The sequence below is a fragment of the Narcine bancroftii genome, chromosome 3, assembly GCF_036971445.1.
Source record: "Narcine bancroftii isolate sNarBan1 chromosome 3, sNarBan1.hap1, whole genome shotgun sequence".
In the NCBI taxonomy this organism is placed as follows: domain Eukaryota; kingdom Metazoa; phylum Chordata; class Chondrichthyes; order Torpediniformes; family Narcinidae; genus Narcine; species Narcine bancroftii.
In genome coordinates, this window is record NC_091471.1 from 45,686,093 (window position 1) to 45,705,441 (window position 19,349).

The 19,349-nt window shown below is 38.5% G+C and overlaps 1 protein-coding gene across 2 annotated transcripts in view; it reads right to left on the reverse strand.

Annotated features, from left to right (window-relative positions):
• The window catches only part of txnl1 (thioredoxin-like 1), a 45,401-nt gene that overhangs the window by 16,299 nt on the left and 9,753 nt on the right, over positions 1-19,349 (reverse strand). The window contains exons 2-4 of one of the 2 annotated variants that reach the window (XM_069923946.1): positions 10,267-10,370; positions 9,244-9,340; positions 5,587-5,757 (exon numbers count right to left, since the gene is read on the reverse strand). In XM_069923946.1, the coding sequence (XP_069780047.1) occupies positions 5,587-5,757; positions 9,244-9,340; positions 10,267-10,316 (318 nt within the window). In that variant the 5' untranslated portion in view covers positions 10,317-10,370. The remainder of the gene's footprint in view (positions 1-5,586; positions 5,758-9,243; positions 9,341-10,266; positions 10,371-19,349) is intronic. The other variant, XM_069923945.1, reaches the window with a different exon arrangement.

Sequence of the window (19,349 nt, forward strand, 5' to 3'; positions counted from 1 at the left end):
GCAGCTCGTTCCACGCTCCTATTACTCTATGGGAATAAGTTTCCCCCAAGTTTTCACCCTAAACTTTTCCCTGTTCAACCTTAACCTGTCCCTTCTGCGTTATATTTCACATACTCTCAATGGAAAAAGCATACTTGCATTTACTCTATTTATACCTCCTAATTAAATCTCCCTATTAAATCTCCCCCATTCTTCTGTGCTTCAGGAAATAAAGTCCTAACCCAGTGGTTCTCAACCTTTTTCTTTCTACTCATATTTCTTTCTTTGGCTTGGCTTCGCGGACGAAGATTTATGGAGGGGGTAAATGTCCACGTCAGCTGCAGGCTCGTTTGTGGCTGACAAGTCCGATGCGGGACAGGCAGACACGGTTGCAGGGGAAAATTGGTGGGTTGGGGTTGGGTGTTGGGTTTTTCCTCCTTTGCCTTTTGTCAGTGAGGTGTGCTCTGCGGTCTTCTTCAAAGGAGGTTGCTGCCCGCCGAACCGTGAGGCGCCAAGATGCACGGTTTGAGGCGATATCAGCCCACTGGCGGTGGTCAATGTGGCAGGCACCAAGAGATTTCTTTAGGCAGTCCTTGTACCTTATCTTTGGTGCACCTCTGTCACGGTGGCCAGTGGAGAGCTCGCCATATAACACGATCTTGGGAAGGCGATGGTCCTCCATTCTGGAGACGTGACCCACCCAGCGCAGCTGGATCTTCAGCAGCGTGGACTCGATGCTGTCGACCTCTGCCATCTCGAGTACTTCGACGTTAGGGATGAAAGCGCTCCAATGAATGTTTAAGTATTCCCTATGCCATAGGTGCTGTGATTAGTAAGGCATTGCTTAAGGTGGTATGTGGGTGGAAAGGAAAGTTTGAAAACCACTGTTTTAATCGTATCTAATTGACTAATTATGTGCATGGTTTCATCACTCAAGAAAAGGGGCCAAAAAACAGTCTTTCTCAAGCAAAATATTTCAGTAACAATTGGGTCTAGAGCAGTGATTCTCAACCTTCTCTTCCCACTCATAAACCAGCTTAAGCAATCCCTTACTCACTTATGGCAAAGGGATTTCTTAAAGTGGAAAGAAAAAGGTTGAGAACCACTGTCCTAACCATTTAATATTTTCCTGTCACTCAATTCTTGAAGTCCCAGTAACATCCTAGTAAATCTACTTTGCATTCTTTCAATCTTATTGATACATTTCCTCCAGCTTGGTGAGCAAAACTGCACACATTCCAAATTTGGTCTCACCAATGTTTTATACAACTTTAACATAACATCCCAACTCCTATACTCAATACTTTGATTTATGAAGGCCAAAAGCTCTCTTTACAACCCTATCCACCTGTGACATCACTTTCAGGTCATTGTAAATCTTATTCCCATGTTCCTCTGTTCTACCACACTTCTCAGTGCCCTAGCATTCACTGTCTATGTCCTTCCAAAATGCAACATTTCACACTTATCTGCATTAAGTTCCATCTGCCATTTTACCAGGTGGTCTAATCCCTCTACAAGCTTTGAAAACCTTCTTTGCTGTCCGCAACACCTTCAATCTTAGGGTCATCTGCAAACTTGCTGATCCAATTTACCTCATTATCATCCAGATCATAGATTATAGATGACAAACGCCAATCCCTTAGGCACACCATTAATCACAGGCCTCTAGTCTGAGAAGCATCATCCACCACTACTCTCTGGCTTCTCCAGCCCAGCCATTGTCGAATCCAGTTCACTACTTCACCATCAATACCTAGCGTCTGAATCTTCCTGACTAACCTTCCATGAGGGACCTTGTCAAAGGCCTTATTAAAATCCATGAATAGAAATAATTGTGATTCTAATCTCTTAGAACACCTTCCAATAATTTACCTATTACAGACATCAGGCTCACTGGCTATAATTTCCACGGTTACTTTTGGAGCCTTGTCAAAGGTCTTACAAAAGTGCATGTAAACAACATCCACAGCCTTTCATTCATTGATATTCCTGGTAACCTGCTCAAAAAACTATGATCAGTTAAACATGTCCTACCATGCACAAAGTCATGTTGACTATCTATAAACAGTCCCTGGGTATCCAAATACAGTTTTATACACAGAGGGGAGTTTTTGCACTCAAGAGGATGGAACAAGCTGCCAGACAAGTTGAAGACAAATGTACATTAGCTTTCTTTAAAAAAAATTGGATAATTTCATTGATTTTGGTGGGGGGGGGGGGGGGGCGGGGGAAGGTGGGTGGAGATTGGAGAAGTATGGCTAAATGTGGGCCACAATGTTCAGCGTGGACAAACTGGGCCTATGGGGCTGTGTTTGTGCTACAGAACACTACGACTTATTTTGCATATGGGTAACACTTCTTGATATAGAAGTAGTAGATCTCGGTGACTGGGTGGGTATTCAATGGGTGCTTTAGCTCCCAAAAGGACATGCTGATCGGTAGGTTCATTGGCTACTACAAATTACCCCTACTGTAGAGGTGAGTGGTAGAATCTAAGGAGTATTAATGAGAATGCATGAAGAGCAAAAGAAACCATCTTTAATCTCACCAACACTTATTTAGACAAACTCCATATCCCACAATATCCTTAATATCCAAACATCTACTCATCTGTTTTAAAAAGACTACAAACGGGCACCCTCTGCTCTCTTGGATACAGAATTACAATGATTCACTATGTATTTAAAAAGTTATCTATTCTAAGATTGTGACCAATAGTTTTGAATAACCATAGCTGTGAGAAAAATCATCTGATCCTGTCACATTTGCAATAATTTAATAAGCAAACAGCATAGATCCAGTGTGTTTTCTATCTCCCAAATCGGTCATTTCCTTAATCAATGCGGTGAACTTTCATTATACTCCTATTGAAATTTAACCTTCCTCAGGTAGAGACAATTATTTTTAAACCTCAGTATTCACACACTTCATTTAAAGACAGCACATTTTTGCTTGTAACAAAGGTTTTTTTTTTAAATCTTTGACAGTTTTACAGGATTGAAAAGTTCTGAAGTGGCTTGGTCTGAACAAGAAATGTTCTTTAAAAAATTGAATAAAGTGAAATTAGATTTATCAGATAAATGTTTTAGATGTGAAGAGATAAGAACCTTTTTACACTCTAATTGGTAATGTTCTAAATAAGGTCATTTTGAGCGAACTTAGGAAGCTTTTTAGAACAAATTACTGGCATTGTATTTCCATAAAGTCCAGACATTTTTCTTGGGGAATATAGAAGGAACAAGACTCAAGTTAAAATCATAATTTTATCAAGTGAAATTTATCAAAATAGCATTAGTGGTGGCAAATAAATGTATTGCAGTGACTTGGAAATATGATGCACATTTAGGTATGGAAAGATGAAATGCAGAAATTCAAAGTTATATTCCTTTAGAGAAAATTATAATTTAAGAAATAAATTTCCTACCTTTTTACAAATTTGGAGCCCATATATGTAAATTTAGGGATGAATATTTAAAAATATTCTGGCTCTTAAGCCTTATATTAATCACTTTCCCCAAAAATGGTTGTACAAATAGTGAAGGACCCCAGTGATTGCCTCATGCAATCCAGCATTTTTTTTTTTAATTTTTCCATATTTTATAATTATATATCAGATTTGAGATCTTTAACTTTTAAACAATTAAAAAGACAAATAGAGTCTGCAAAGATTATATTATTTTGTATCAGTTAAAATTGTATTTAAAAAAGAAATTGGGAATAGATTTGAGGCTTCCAAAACAATAGGAACATAGGAAGTAGGAACAGGAGTAGGCCAAATATGGCCCATCGAGCCTGCTCCGCCATTCAATACGATCATGGCTGATCTAATTTATGTCCTAACTCCACCTACCTGCCTTCTCCCCATATCCCCTAATTCCTAAATGTCAATTTGAAGATAATAACAGATACATTTATAGTCAAGAAATTATTACTCGAATGTATATAAAATTACAGGAAACTACAAGGAAAGAAGATTTATACAAATCAATAATGCAATGGGAGAAAGATTTAAACAAACAAATTCAAGAGGAAATGTGGTGAAAATTGTGTCAAGAAAGTTTTACGAATACAGTTAATGCCAGATACTAAATAGTTCAATATACTTTTCTCCATCAATTATATTATAATCCACAAAAATTAAATGGACTTAATTCTAATGAGTATTTTCGATGTACAAATAGGGACCTTTTTAATATGCGATATGGTCTTGTGAAAAAGTGGAAAGGTTTTGGAACAATTGAATGTTTTAGTAGGACAAATTATGAAGATAAATATACAAAAGGATCCAGGAATATGTTTACTTGGGAGTCTATATGAAAAGAATATAAAGTTGAAATTGGATAAATGTCGAGAAATGTTTAAATATAGCAATAGCGACTGCGAAGAAATGTAGAGCAATAAGATGGAAAACTGAAAATGTAGTATCATTAAGTAGATGGCACAGTGAAATGCAAAATTAACAGTTTAAGGAATAGAGTTGAAAATTTTTTAAATATTTGGAAACCATTTATGGATTTTATGAATAAATTTCCTTCCACCTTACCCAACCCACTCAATTAGATGAGAATAACAATCAATTATGCTAACTATATATATGTAGTAAAAGATGTTCTTTCCTTTTCCTTCTTTCTTTTGGGAGGGGGCTGGGGAGAAAAAATTAAGTCCTTTTTATTGTTTCACTATGCATGACTAAACGATGAATGTTATATTATAACCTCAATGTTATATTGAATCATTTTCAAAAACTATATTACATTGATATCTTATTCTACTTTTTTTTCAGTGGGAGGGGATATAAGGAAGGAGGGAGAGGAGGGCAAGGATGGGGCAAAACCATAATGTAATCATTGTAATTTTAAATTTAAGTATAGGTATTGTCTTATCTATGTAAAAAAAATTATTAGTGACATGTATGGAAAATTTTTAATTAAAAATATTCACAAAAAAGAAATGTTCTTTAATTTCTCCACATAATTGAGTTACCATCCACTCTACCTTTCCAAAGATCAGAGAATGCATTCCAGATGATGACCAAACTATCAGCAGACAAAAGATCCAATGGCAATCTTTCAAAGGGCAAGCCAATTATCCACAGTGCCCAACCTAATATTTATCCTTTAGTTAATACAAGGAAAAATATTTTTTGGATGATTATACAATTCCTTGAGAGAGCTCATTGTGAATAACTTACAGCCACACAGCAGTGAGTGTACTTTAAAAGTAATTAAAGTACTTGTTCACCCATACAGGTGGTCTTGGTATTACAGCTGTTCACGTTATTGAAATCTACCCTTACAAAAGTCACAAACTGCTTCCTACAAATTCAAGATGTGGAATAAAATTCGCTCATGGAAGGTATATGAAAAAAGTCAACAAAATTGTTTTCCACTGGTGTTTCTTGATGTACATGCAGCTGGGTACAGCTTGATGTGATTTAAAAAAAAATCACAAGAAATCAAAAACTCAAACCTCCATCTGGTCCCCAAAATGTAAGGGATCACCTGACAAACACTTCAGAATGCTACGAAGCTACACAAACTGAATGCAAATATAAATCTGTCTTCTAAATAATGCATATTTTACTGCTGAATAGATTTTACATACATATCCTCTTGGAATGTCCAAATCTTCAATTCCAGGATCATTTTCTAGATGTTGCTTAATTTTCTCTTCTAATCCATTGGCATCTGCTCCATGAAGTTGATCAATTTTCACTTTATTTCGGAAGAACAAAAAAGATGGTGTTGCTGTGATGTTATTGGCTGCTGCGGTTTGCTGAAATATTAAATTTTAAGACCAGTTAAAATAATGTGCAATGCACCAAATTTAAGAATCAATTTTTGAGACTAAAACTAAAATTTGTACTGCAGGAGAAATGAGGGTCAGTGGGACAGGACTTTAATGTTGAAGAAATAAGAAAACTTTAACGAATCAAAATAATTTGATACTCAAATTTCTAACTCCAACTGGATTTCCATGTTCTGGAATATACAGTAGTTTTGCACACCTCAAACACCACCATCACTTCTGGAACTTTCAAAGCATGATGTTTCTAACAGTTCTGTCAATTGAGCTCCACCCAAACCACTCATTTCAGTACTCAGAGGTCATTAAAAATATACAATTATGCATACTTACATGAACCACATAAGGCACTATGTCACATTGAACCAAGTTTCTCCACTGTTTTCTCCAACTTCAACAACACACACACACCTCAGATCTTTAACAATAAATTTAAAATGGTCTTAATTGTACAAGAGATTGGTGAGGCCAAAGTTGGAGTATTCGGTGCAGCTTTGCTCACTTAACAACAGGAAAGATAGCAATAAAATTGAAAGAGTGCAGATAAGATACTCTTGGTTGCTGTTGGGAACTTGAGTAACTGAGTTACAGGGAAAGATTAGAGTGAAAGATGAAAGTCTGCAGACACTGATTGGAGTAAAACCACTAATGCTGCAGAACTCAGCGGGTGTCACAACATTCATAGGAGGTAAAGATATACAGACACTTTTCCTTTATTTACCCATGTGTTCCAGTTTTAAATTTTAATTAAACAATTCAAATGTGATTAAAGTGCACACTCAATATTTTATTCAAAGTTATTTGTATTTTAGTTTGGCCTCATATTTTAGTTTGGCCTTATATATACTCCCCTCATTTCAGGGCACCATAATATTTGGGATATACCAATGGTATGTATATTAAAGTTGTCATGTTAAGTACTTTGTTGCATATCCCTTGTATACAATGACTGCTTGAAGTCTGTGATTCATAAATAGCACCAGGTGCTAAATATCTTCTCTGGTGATACTGTCAAGCTTCTACTGCAGCCCCTGCTTGTTACAGTGGATTGTCCCCTCACGCTTTCTCTTCAGCATATGGAAGGCATGCTCAATTGGATTTAGATCAGATGACTGACTTGACTATTCATTAATTTTCTAGTGTTTAGCTTTAAAAAAACTCCTTTGTTGCTTTAGCAGTACGTTTGGAATCATTGTTTTGCTGTAGGATGAAGCACCATCCAATGAGTTACGATGCATTGCTCAAACATGAACAGATAAGTGATTTGTCTTCACGTCAGAATTCAATTTGTTACTGCCACCAGCAGTAACATCATCAATGAAGACAAGGCCCCGGCCCCGGCCCCTGTTTCAGATGAGGTTGTTTGCTTTGGATCTTGGGCAGTTCCTTCACATCTCCACACTGCTTTTTCCATCACTCTGATACAGGTTCATCTTGGTCTCATCTATTCACATGAACTTTTTCCAGAATTCTGCAGACTCTTAATACTTCTTGGCAAACTGAAATATGGCCATCCTCTTTCGGAGGCTATCTAGTGGTTTTTATCTTGTAGCGTGGCCTCTGCATTTCTGTCATGAAGTCTTCTGCAGACAGTAGTCATTGACACGTCCATACATGCCTCCTGAACAGTGCTTCTGATCTGTCAGACAGGTATTTGGGATTTTTTTTTTTTTTTTTTTAAATTAACTGTGGCATGTTATACCGAGGACCAGAGAACTTGTGCAATGGCTTGTACTTGTGCAATCAGAGGACAATAAGCTTGACTTGAATAATTTTGTCATCAGCAGTGGAGATCTTCCTTGGTCTTCCACTCCCTTTGCGATGACTGAGCTCACCAGTACACTCTTTATTCTTAATGATGCTCTGAAAAATTAATCTAAGGTTTTGGTGATTTCTATGTTTTTTCCCCCTTGTTCTTCAGCCTCAATGGCTTCTTTGACTTTCATTGGCACAACTCTGGTCCTCGCTGATCACGCCAAAGGTGATCAAAAACTTTGAAGGAAGCCTAGCTCTCTTATACCTGTACCAATTAAGCAATTAAACATACCTGAGTAATTTCAAACACTTGTGAAGCCAAACATTGTGGTGCCATGAAATGGGAGAACTATGTAATAAAAAGTGCTGTAATTTCTACATCATCAAACCAAAATATATACAAATAATCTTGAATAAAAACTGGAATGTGCACTTTAATAACATGAATTGTTTGATTACAAATTTAAAAATGGGGAGCACAGGGGCAAATAAAGGTAAAATGTGTATTTGTCTCAAAAATTAAGGATGCTCACTGTATTACCAATATTTCAAGCTTGAGCCTAACTTCAAGGGACGAGTAAAAATAGGTAAGCGCCTGAATTAACAGCTGGGAAGGGAAGAATGGGAAGGGGAGGAGTACTGTGCTACAATGGAGAGAAAAAAGGTGAGAATTCACTTGGGGAGGGGACAGGTTGTTTTGGACTCAAAGCAGAGCTGAGGGAAAGATACATAGGGAAAGTGGAGAGAGACCGCATGATTACATTTTGAGTAAAGAAGCAATTTTATAACTTGAAGTAAACATTAAACTCCCAAATTTAATTAACTGCCTCAAGCTTTGAGGTGGAGTTACAAGGGCTAAGATGGTTTCCAGAGGATGAGAAAATTTTCACTGCCCATTTGTTTTCTATGACAATGAGCGATTTTGCAAAGGCCTCTGAGAAGATCAAGATGCTCATCCTCTGCTACATTAACCACAAATCAAAGTTGGATGCACATTCATAAAACTAATTGAATTTGCATTGTTTTGTATATGGCTTAAAGCACTGATGGGTTTCTGCAATACTCTTACAAAAAGCCACATACTCATTAGAACAATGAAGAAATATATAAAGGATTAACCTGAATTTATACATACAAAGGAATGAGATCAAATGAAGTGAGATGAAGGAAAAACATGCAGCTTAAGAAACACAACTGGGAAATGTGTTTGTGTATAACTATTCTATTATGAAACCTGATTAACAGCTTTTAAGGTAACTTTTATGTTAACTTTCTTTTATTTTAATCTTACAAACTTTTAAATGTTAAATAATAGAAGACACGCATTGAAGGCGAGGGGGGGAAGCTCAAAAGGTTATGTCGAATTCCTGTGCTGCACTATTTTCTGTCCTATGTAAACTTTTAAGATGAAAACTGTGGAAAACAGTAGTAAATGCACAATGAGACCAAAAAGTAAAGATTGGAATAAACAGAGCAGGTATTTCAGGATATCTGAAGATTCATCATGAGTGGCAAGAGGTTACAATTTTGAAGTCAGGGGTGGGGTGTGGAGTGGAAAGAGAGAAATCTTTATTTGGACGTTATCTCAATGATCTGGTAAAGAGAAGGTCTGGAGGCACACTGGAAGGATTATAATTAAAGTTTGAAGCACCTAAATTTCTCAGTTCACAAAATACCAATGAGCATTTTCAATTCACCTACCTGACATTGATGCACATCAACTTCCAGAAAAACAGCATGTGGGTATTTGGAACTCATTGCACTGAAAGCTGGAGCTATTCGTACACAAGGTCCACATCTTTAAAAGTAAATTAAAAATAGATAATTGTCAGGCCATTGTTAGGAAATGAGCATAGTTTTAATCAGTGATTTGTAACCCTCAGTGAATTTTGAAATGACCTGCAGTAATGAAAGAAATAGTTTCATATATTATGTGCCTTGATATCCATCTGCAAGAAACAATCCACAAAATCTAGTTTTTATTTCTTCGTCCATACCTTAAAATTTGAGTCACAATGACTCTCAAGTCTATTCCTCTCCCAAAAAGGCTAGTAAAATTCCTTCAAAAACTGATTTCCAAAATCATCCAATACATATTCCTGTGCATTCATGTCCTTGAAATAGATTCTCAGAATAATTTATCCTAAAATATGGACTCCATTTCACTGGATTGAAAAAGCTATTTTATTGTTAGCAGTGATTGGCAACTTTTTTTCCCCCAGAATCATAAGACCTTGTATTCCTTGACGTACTGCAGACCACCTATAGCAAACCTACAGACTACTTGTGGGTAGAGGGAGGGTTAGGTTCCTTCCTTGACCATAGATAGGATTTGTGTTTTGTTTTGGAGGGACATTTTTGAGAATTATTTTTTTTTGTCAAGTTTACAATCCTGTAAATCAACCACATTACTCAGCTGTTATTCTTCTCTTTCTTCATTTAATAGATGCCTTAATTGCATTCCTCTTGCCTTGATATTGTCAATGGACCAAGCATTAAGTGGAAACATTATATCAGAGTTGATGACAAAGGTTTAAGTTGAGGAGCAAGAAGAAATGGGAGGGGGATTCCAGAACAAGCCCAGGCAGTTGAATGCAAAACTGCTAATGTTGGCATGATTAAATTCAGGCATTTATTACGATTAAATTCTGGCATTTATAATTTTTATTTTAAAAAGGATCGGAAAACAACAATGAAAAAAAGAAATTGGGATATTGCTCAAACCTGATACCAGGAGCAATGGATGAAGAGGACTTCAAATAATCTTTTGGCATTTCACGTCTCTTCCAGACCCTTCACGATTAATCAATTCTCCAGCTCTTTAACCACTGCAATAAAAATATTTTTGTGGAAGTTCTGTCAACTCTCAATGTGGACAAGATGAAGGAGATGATCGTGGACTTCATGAGGATCAGGAACAACTACCTTCCACCACACATCAACACTCTGAAACAGAGATTGGAGAGCATCAAGTTCCTTGGACTTCACTTATCTGGTGACATATCATAGATACTCAACATCTCCTCAATTGTCAGAAAGGTGTGAACAGCTACTGCACTTCCTGAAAAGTCTGAGGCAGCCAAGGCTACCAGCCACCATTTAACACTATCAAGAGCATCCTGGCTGACTGAATCGCAGTGTGGTACAATTGTTAGAGAGAAATAGATTGGTAGTCAATCCACAGAACCATAAGAGTAGCAGAGAGAATCAATGGAATCTCCTTTCACCCACCACACACCGCCCCCCCATGTGACCCATTGGATCATTGTCTGAAGATGGCATTCAAACTCATTGAGATCTCTTCCATCCTGCACCAACATCTTTCAGCTGCTCCCATCGAGGAAGAGATGGAGGAGTATCAGAGCCAGGACCACCAGGCTGAAGAACAGCTTCTTTCCAAGGGCAGCAAGACTTCTGAACAACCAAAGGAACTGCTCACGCTAACCATCAGCACTCACATATTCATGGAACAATGTCTATTTGTACTGATGAATACTTAACCTGCATAGGTATTGTTTGTCTGTGTGTATGTTATATCTGTTTGGATGTGTGTAGCGTACATGGAGGACCGGAGAATGCTGTTTCGTTGGGTTGTTATTATACAATCAGATAACAATAAACTTGAATTCTGCTTCTGCTATCTTGGCAGACAGTTTCAAATCATAACGACTCTGCATAAAAAGATGTTTTTCATCACATCTCCCTGTATTTTTAATAAAATGAGAATAGTGGAAACGCTAAAGCTAAACATAATTTGTAGTGAAACAAATTCAACACCTTTCATTCGAGCCCATCAAAATCTTGATTAAATTTCCTCCACCTCTTTACTCCCACACCACAGCCTTTTTAGTCCAACCTTGAAGATAGATCTTTTCTCCTCAGAAAAATGGATGGCCCAATAAATTGATAACAAATTTTGTTTAGATGAATGCAAAGGATGTTTGCAATCATAGGGAAAAATACAACCATATAACAATTACAGCACAGAAACAGGCCGATTTGGCCCTTCTAGTCCACATGGATCCAAGTACCCTCCTCTAATCTCACTGACCAGCACTCTGCCCATATCCCTCCATCCCCCTTCCATCCATATACTTATCCAACTCTTTCTTAAATGACAAAATTGACCCCACCTCCACCACCTTTCCCAGAAGCCCATTCCACACAATAACCACTCTGAGTAAAGAAGTTCCCCCTCATGTTACTCCTAAACCTTTACCCATCAACTCTCAACCCATGACCTCTTGTATCCATCTCTCCTACTCTCATGGGAAAAGCCTTTCCACATCAACTCTATCTCACATTATCTTAAACACCTCTATCAAATTGCCTCTCGGCCTTCTATGTTCCAAGGAATAAAGACCTAATTTGCTCAATCTTTCCTTGTATTCCAGATACTGAAATCCAGGGAACATTTTTGTAAATCTTCTCTGCACTCTCTCTATCTTGTTAATATCCTTCCTATAAATTGGTGACCAGAACTGCACACAGTACTCTAAATTTGGACTCACCAATGCCTTGTACAGTTTCATCATTACTCCCCAACTCCTATATTCTATGCACTGATTTATATAGGCAAGCATATTAAAGACCTTCTTCACCACCCTATCCACATGGGCTCCTACCTTCAGGGAACAATGCACCGTTATTCCTAGATCTTTCTGCTGCACTGCATTCTTCAGTGCCCTCTCATTTACCACACATGTCTTGCTTTATTCTTTCCAAAATGAAGCACCTCACACTTATCAGCATTAAACTCCATCTGCCATCTTTCTGCCCACTCCTCTAAGCAGTTTAAGTCCCTCTGCATTCTTTGAAAACCCTCTTCATCATCCTATTTTAGTATCATCTGCATATTTACTAATCCAATTTACCACCCCATCCTCCAGATGATTAATAATATATGACAAATAGCAACAGTCCCAATACCGAACCCTGAGGTACACTGCTTGTCACCGGCCTCCATCCTGACAAACAATTATCTACTATTACTCTCTGGCACCTTCCTTCCAGCCACTTTTGAATCCATTTGACTATCTCCAAATTAATATCCAAGGACCTAGCCTTTTTAACTAGCCTCCCATGCGGAACCTTATCGAAGGCCTTACTGAAGTCCATATAGACAACACCCACTCCTCTACCCTCATCAACATTCCTAGTCACCTCTTCAAAAAATTCAAGATTGGTCAAACACGACTTTCCACGCACAAATCCGTGTTGAGCGTCCCTGATCAGACCCTGTTCCTCCATATACTTAGTATATATATATATATATATATATATATACATACACACACATACTATCTCTAAGAATGCTTTCCATCAATTTACCTACCACAGGCGTCAAACTTACAGGCCGATAATTGCTAGGCTTGCTCCTCGAACCCTTATTAAACAAAGGAACCACATGCGCAACATACCAATCCTAATCAATACTAATCAGTCTCTAATGACATTTAAAAAATCACTGCCAGAACCTCCGCTATTTCCTCACCAACATTTCTCAAGGTCCTTGGGAAAATCCTGTCAGGACCTGGAGACTTATCCACCTTTATATGTTTCAAAAGCTCCAGTACTACCTCTTTCTTGATCACTATAGTCTCCATATTTACCCCCTTTGCTTCCTTTACCCTGCACAGTTCAATATCCTGCTCCTCAGTAAATACTGAGGAAAAAAAGTTGTTCAAGACCTCCCCCATCTCTTTTGGTTCCACACACATTTATCCTTTCTGATTCTCTATTGGATCAATTTTATCACTTTCCTTTTGCTATTTACATATTTGTAGAAACCCTTTGGATTTATTTTCACCCTGCTTGCTATAGCTACCTCATACCTTCATTGAGCTTTTCTAATTTATTTCTTAAGATTCTTTTTACATTCAATATAGTACCCAAACATCTTTTTTCCCTGTTTCTTACATTTATTGTAGTACTCCCTCTTTTTTTGAACCCAGTTTCCAATATCCCTTGAGAACTATGGCTCTCTCAAACTTTTGACCTTGCCTTTCAACCTCACAGGGATATAAAGATTTTGCACTCTTAAAACCTCTCCTTTAAAAGACCCTCCATTTCTCTATTACATCCTTCCCAGAAAACAAACTGTCCCAATCCATCCCTTGTAAATCCTTTCGTATTTCCTTAAACCTAGATTTTCCCCACTCAAAAACCTCAACTTTGGGCCCAGACCTACCCTTTTCCATAATTACTTTGAAGCTGATAGCACCATGATCACTGGACCCGAAGTGCTCCCCCACACATCCCTCTATCACCTGACCCATCTCATTCCCCAACAGTAAATCTAAACACAGCTTCCTCTCTAGTTGGTACTTCCACGTATTGATGTAAAAAGCTATCCTGCACACATTTTACAAACTCCAACCCATCCAGCCCTTTCACAGAATGGGTTTCCCAATCAATATGCGGAAAATTAAAATCCCCCTCAATCACTACCTGATGCTTATTACAAATATCTGCTATCTCCCTACTAATTGGTTCCTCTAATTCGCTTTCCCCATTCGGTGGTCCATAATACATGGATAGGAGGGGACTAGAGGGGTATGGACCAGGTGCTGGTCAGTGGGACTAGGAGGGTGGGGATTTGCTACGGCATGGACTAGTAGGGCCGAACTGGCCTGTTCTATGCTGTAAGTGGTTATATGGTTATTATTATTATAATACACCCCTACAAATGTAACTTCCCCTTTCCCATTCCTCCCTGGACGAGCCTTCTATTCTATCACATCTAAGCACTGCTGTAATATTTTCTCTAACACCCCCCCCCCCCCACCCTGGTTCTATCACACCTAAAGCAACTAAATCCAGGAATATTTAGCTGCTAGTCACATCCCTCCTGTAACCATGTTTCACTAATCGCTACCACATCATACTTCCAAGTGTCAATCCATACCTTCTGCTCATCCACCTTCCTTACAATGCTCCTAGCATTAAAATATATGCATTTCCCACTTTTTACTTCCTGTATGCCCCTATCTTTACCAACAGCTCCTTTGTGATCTTTTGCAATCAACCTCTGTCCATCTTCATATAGAGCATCCCCCTTTTCTATCCCCTCTCAAACACTGTCTACAAGCTTGATTGCACTCTAACCTTCTCCTTGCTGTTCTCCTTCATTTGGTTCCCTCCCCCAGCCATTCTAGTTTAAAGTCTCCCGAGTAACCCTAGCAAACATCCCTGCCAGAATCCTGGTCCCCCGGGGTTCAAATGCAACCCACCCTTTTTGTACAGGTCACACCTACCCCAAAAATGGTCCAAGTGATTCACAAACTTGAATCCCTGCCCTTTGCTCCAGCCCTTCAGCCACATGTTCATCCTCCCATCTCATTCTATTTCTGCTCTCTCTGTAGCGTGGCACAGGCAGTAATCCCGGGATTACTCCCTTTGCAGTCCTCCTTTTTAACTCTCTACTAACTCCCTGTACTCACTTTTCAGGACCTCTTCTCTATTCCTCCCTATGTTGTTGGTATCTACATGTACCACGACTTCTGTCTTATTTCCCTCCCCCTTTAGGATGTCCTGGACTCGAGCAGCAACATCTCAGACCCTGGCACCAGGGAGGCAAACCACCAACCGGTTCTCCTTGCTCTGTCCACAGAATCCCCTGTCTGTACTCCTGACTATCCCTATGACTATTGCCCTCCTCTTCCTTTCCCTACCCTCTGAGCCTCAGAGGCCGACCCAGTGCCAGAGGCACAGCCACTGACGCTTTTCCTAGCTGGGCTGTTTCCCAACAGTACCCAAAGAGGAGTACCTGTTGTTGAGGGCCACAGCCATATAACTAAAAAAAAATACAAATATTGTATTTGTCACCATGAAATCAAACAAGGAATTCAAAAGAAATGTATTTATCCAAAACAGACTCAATTACAGCCACGAAGAGTGGCTGATGCAAATACTAAAGATGAGGCTAATGAGATGAGCAGGTGTTTTGAAAGAGCTCTCCACAAAAAGTATTAAAAAGATGGTTAAAAGCTCAAAAAACAGAATTTTATTGTCAAAAATAAAACAAGTACTGAACAACCGAGGCAACCGAAAACAAAAACTGAACAGCTCAGTGGAAGCCTGATAAGGAGCTTTAGGAGTCAGCCCAAGATAATAGCCTCCATCCTGAACACGTTGGAAACTTTATGCAGTTGTTTTACGAGTATGGAATCAGTGATGAGGTATACATCAGAGAAGGTCATGGAAATTAAATAAGTTGTGGAAGACTCAAGTGAAAAAAATGACTAATTCAGAGGCTGAGTCAGACAAAACAAAAGACAGGCTGAACAGACTGGAAGAAAAAAGCAAAAATATGGAACACAGAAAAGAAAGGACTGATAGACAAGATCAACCATATGGAAAATTTTAGCAAATGCAACAATGCAAGAATCACTGGACCAAGAGAAGAAATAGAGGGAAAAGACAGGGAGTTGGATCCCACAAACGCTGGGACAAAATAAGTTAAATGCAAAGCTCCAAATTGAAAAGGCTCACTGGACCCTCAGACCCAGAAGAACCGGCGAACAATGACCATGACCAGTCCTGGTAAGATTTAAGTTACCGGAAGAGAGATGCGATCTTGGAAGCAGCATATGAATATAAAAAATATAATGGCCCATTAGTGGTGGACAATGCAAAAATCATGTTTTTTTCCAGGACTTTAGCCCTGCCTTGTTCAAACAAAGAAAGAAATTTGATGAGGTTCGAAGGTAGATGTCTCAGAAGGTAATTGACAAATTTTCAAGAATAAAGTGGAAGAATTTTTAAGTTAGTTATGAAAAGATTAAAGCCACCAGCTGAAAGGCCTGAAAAGATGATTTCAAAACAGGACCAACTGAAAGACATATCTTTTAATTTATAGTAATACCACTGAGCCATCTTGCTTTCACTTTTAAAAGAAAAAATATTGATTTATTTGGAGAGCCCTGAAAAGACAGAAAGGTGGTAAAGAAAGCAGCAAGGTGGGAACTCTGACTTGAGTAGGGGAAGATGCTGCCAGAAGAGGAGTGATTTTAAATTATGGCACCAAAGAGAGGGTTTATTCCTCTTTGGAAGAATAAACGTCACTGTCAGAGCTACGAATGTGCATGTTTCTTAAAGAAGAAAGGTATATGTTGGAAATGTCTTTTAATAGAGAAATCTTAAGACAGCATTTTGAAAGTTGGGAAGATATTATTGTTATACAAGATTTATGTGAAAAATGGTATGGATAAAACAAGTTTATTAGACTTAATATTTAAGGGATAAATGGGAAACTAAAGAGGAAGAGGGTCTTGGCTGACTTAAAGAAATTAAAAGTGGATATCATCTTTTTGTAGGAAACACATCTTACCAAATTAAAGAGGTTGGGTTATTTAGTGAGAAAGGAAAAGGTTTATTCCAATATAAAGGTGTACGACCTGAAATTTTCCCGTGTACCTATTTCTTAATTTATCATATTCCATAATTAAATGTGTCAAAATAGGTAAATAATAAATACATCATAACTTGGAATTCCATTTATAAATAAATTGGTCCAATTTTATATCAAAAATGTACTATGCTCTCCAGAGTGAAAATGCAAAACCAGGGTGCAGAGGTCAAGGGAAGATGGTGTCGGACTTGGGTGTGGTGATTTCAGAAAGCTGGTCAGATTGGTGTAAGGACAGCATGACATCAATTATAAATGCAAGATATGGACTAGTTCATGCAAGTTTTAGATGAGGGACTGAGACAGGAGCTTTCCTACATGCCTCCTGGTGTGCTTGTAAGTGAGGCCTTTTTGGCAAAAAAAAAGACAGAAAAATTAACCAGGATAACAGGAGTGACCTTCAAGGGTAATCCAGAGCTATATCCATTAGGTAATTTCATGAAAATAAGTGTAAATTGACCAAATATCAAATCTCATCTATAAAAATAGCACAGGCAGTAGCAAAAAAATGTATCGCTATCTCTTGGAAGTCTGACCACCTCTACTTATAGCATGATGAACTGCAGAAATGAACAGCTGTACACCTATGTATGAGAAAAAAAATCAATTTAAAAAACAAAAGGTCTGGCAGCTATACCTTGACCACAAAAGGGCCCAGATGCAGTAATAAAAAGGAAAAAAGGGTATACAAGTAACTATTACATTGTAGCGGGCCGCCAAAAGCGCCATGCCCAAAGTGGCGACCCGATACCAGGAGCCCGCGGCCTACACAGCCGGCCAAAACAGGCTACTTGCTTTGAAATTGGCACTCGATTCAGTAACATGCAGCTGCAGCACCCCATTCCAATGGTCTGTCTTGCAGCAGCAAATCAGGTGGAGCTAGGGAAACAGCTATACCCAGGGATGAGAGGGGCTCAATGATTGGCTGCTTCCTTCGTAGCACAAAATGACCAATCCCAGGAAGCTAATAGTAATGCCACCAGTCAGGTGGCATGATGACATCAGAGATGGGGTTCTGAGCCCTTGATAAGCAGAGCTGCCAGCACAAAAATCAGTGTTGAATTCACTCCCATAGTGTGTCTCTTCTTTGAGTGTAACCTCTCTAACAGTAGCAGCCACTAAAATATATACAAAAACTTCTCCCCAACTGTACTCTACATATTTAAATATAGAAGCTCTGGCGGTAAACAGATCTGTATGTATGGAAGGGGAGGGAGGAGCTGTTTGCTTTGGTTTGTTGTGTTTATGAGAAAAGTTTAATATATTGTACATTTAAAATGTTACAATGTATAATTTTTGAAATAAACAAAAAGTTCAAAAAAGAGGCTCAACCAAGCACAAGTGAGAAAAGGGTTAGCTGCATTTATGCAAAGAAAAACAGGTTTGAGCAGAGCACAGCTACCAGAATAGATTGGTTGGGTCAGCTATCGGGGAGGTCCTGTGCAATATCATGTGAAACCTTCCATCATTAATGTTGCAAATCTCTGCACTCTCTCCAACACATTCACCTCCTGTCTAAAATGTGCTGATAAACAGCTGGCAGTCATGGTAAACAAGTGCTATATAGGTTCGACATAACCTCCCCGTGCCTTTCCTGTGAAATACAAAATCCCAGATCTTTATGCATATGTACACCTAATTCCTTAGCCTTATTTAATTATCAGAAGTGTGCCAGAACTGAGACATGTAATCAATATTGTTCTTTATTATTCAGTCTGCCAAAAAGTTATTTGCGATGCAAGGCATCATTTTTCACTTACCTATCAATTCTGCTGTCTGCAACTATTATGAAAACGACTAAGGATTCAAAATACATGATTTAATTGCAAAAGGTTGGCTGGAGAGAAAGGCTTCAAGTTTGTGACATGAATCAAAGAGAAAGATTCTGGTTTCCAGAAGACTTTAATTGAATGAGTATGCTGAAGAAATCAGGAGGGTAAAAAGAGGGCAGGTCAAGACAGAATAAAGGAGAACCCAAGAGATTCTACGGTCAAAGGGGTGGTTAATGAGAGAACTAGTAAGACCGAGATACAGGAGATGGGTGCGATCATGGAAGCCAAGGAACTGAAGAGAGTAGCAAGATGCTGAACTACAATGGAGATCTTGGCAGCTTTGAGGCATAAAGTCGGCAAAATCCCCAGGGCCCGATGAAATGTCAGAAGAAAGCAATTGCAGGAGTGCCTGTTTACATATTTACATCACTTTGTCCTCATGTGAAGTGCTAGAAGAGTGGAGGATGACTCATGTTGACCTGTTATTTTAGAAGCGCAGCAAGAAGCAGCAATGAAACTTCAGGGTAGTGACCTTCACTACAATTGTTGGCAAATTACTGAAAGGGATTCTGACACAATCTTTCAGCATTTGGATTGTAAGGGAATGATTGGTGGTAGTCAGCATG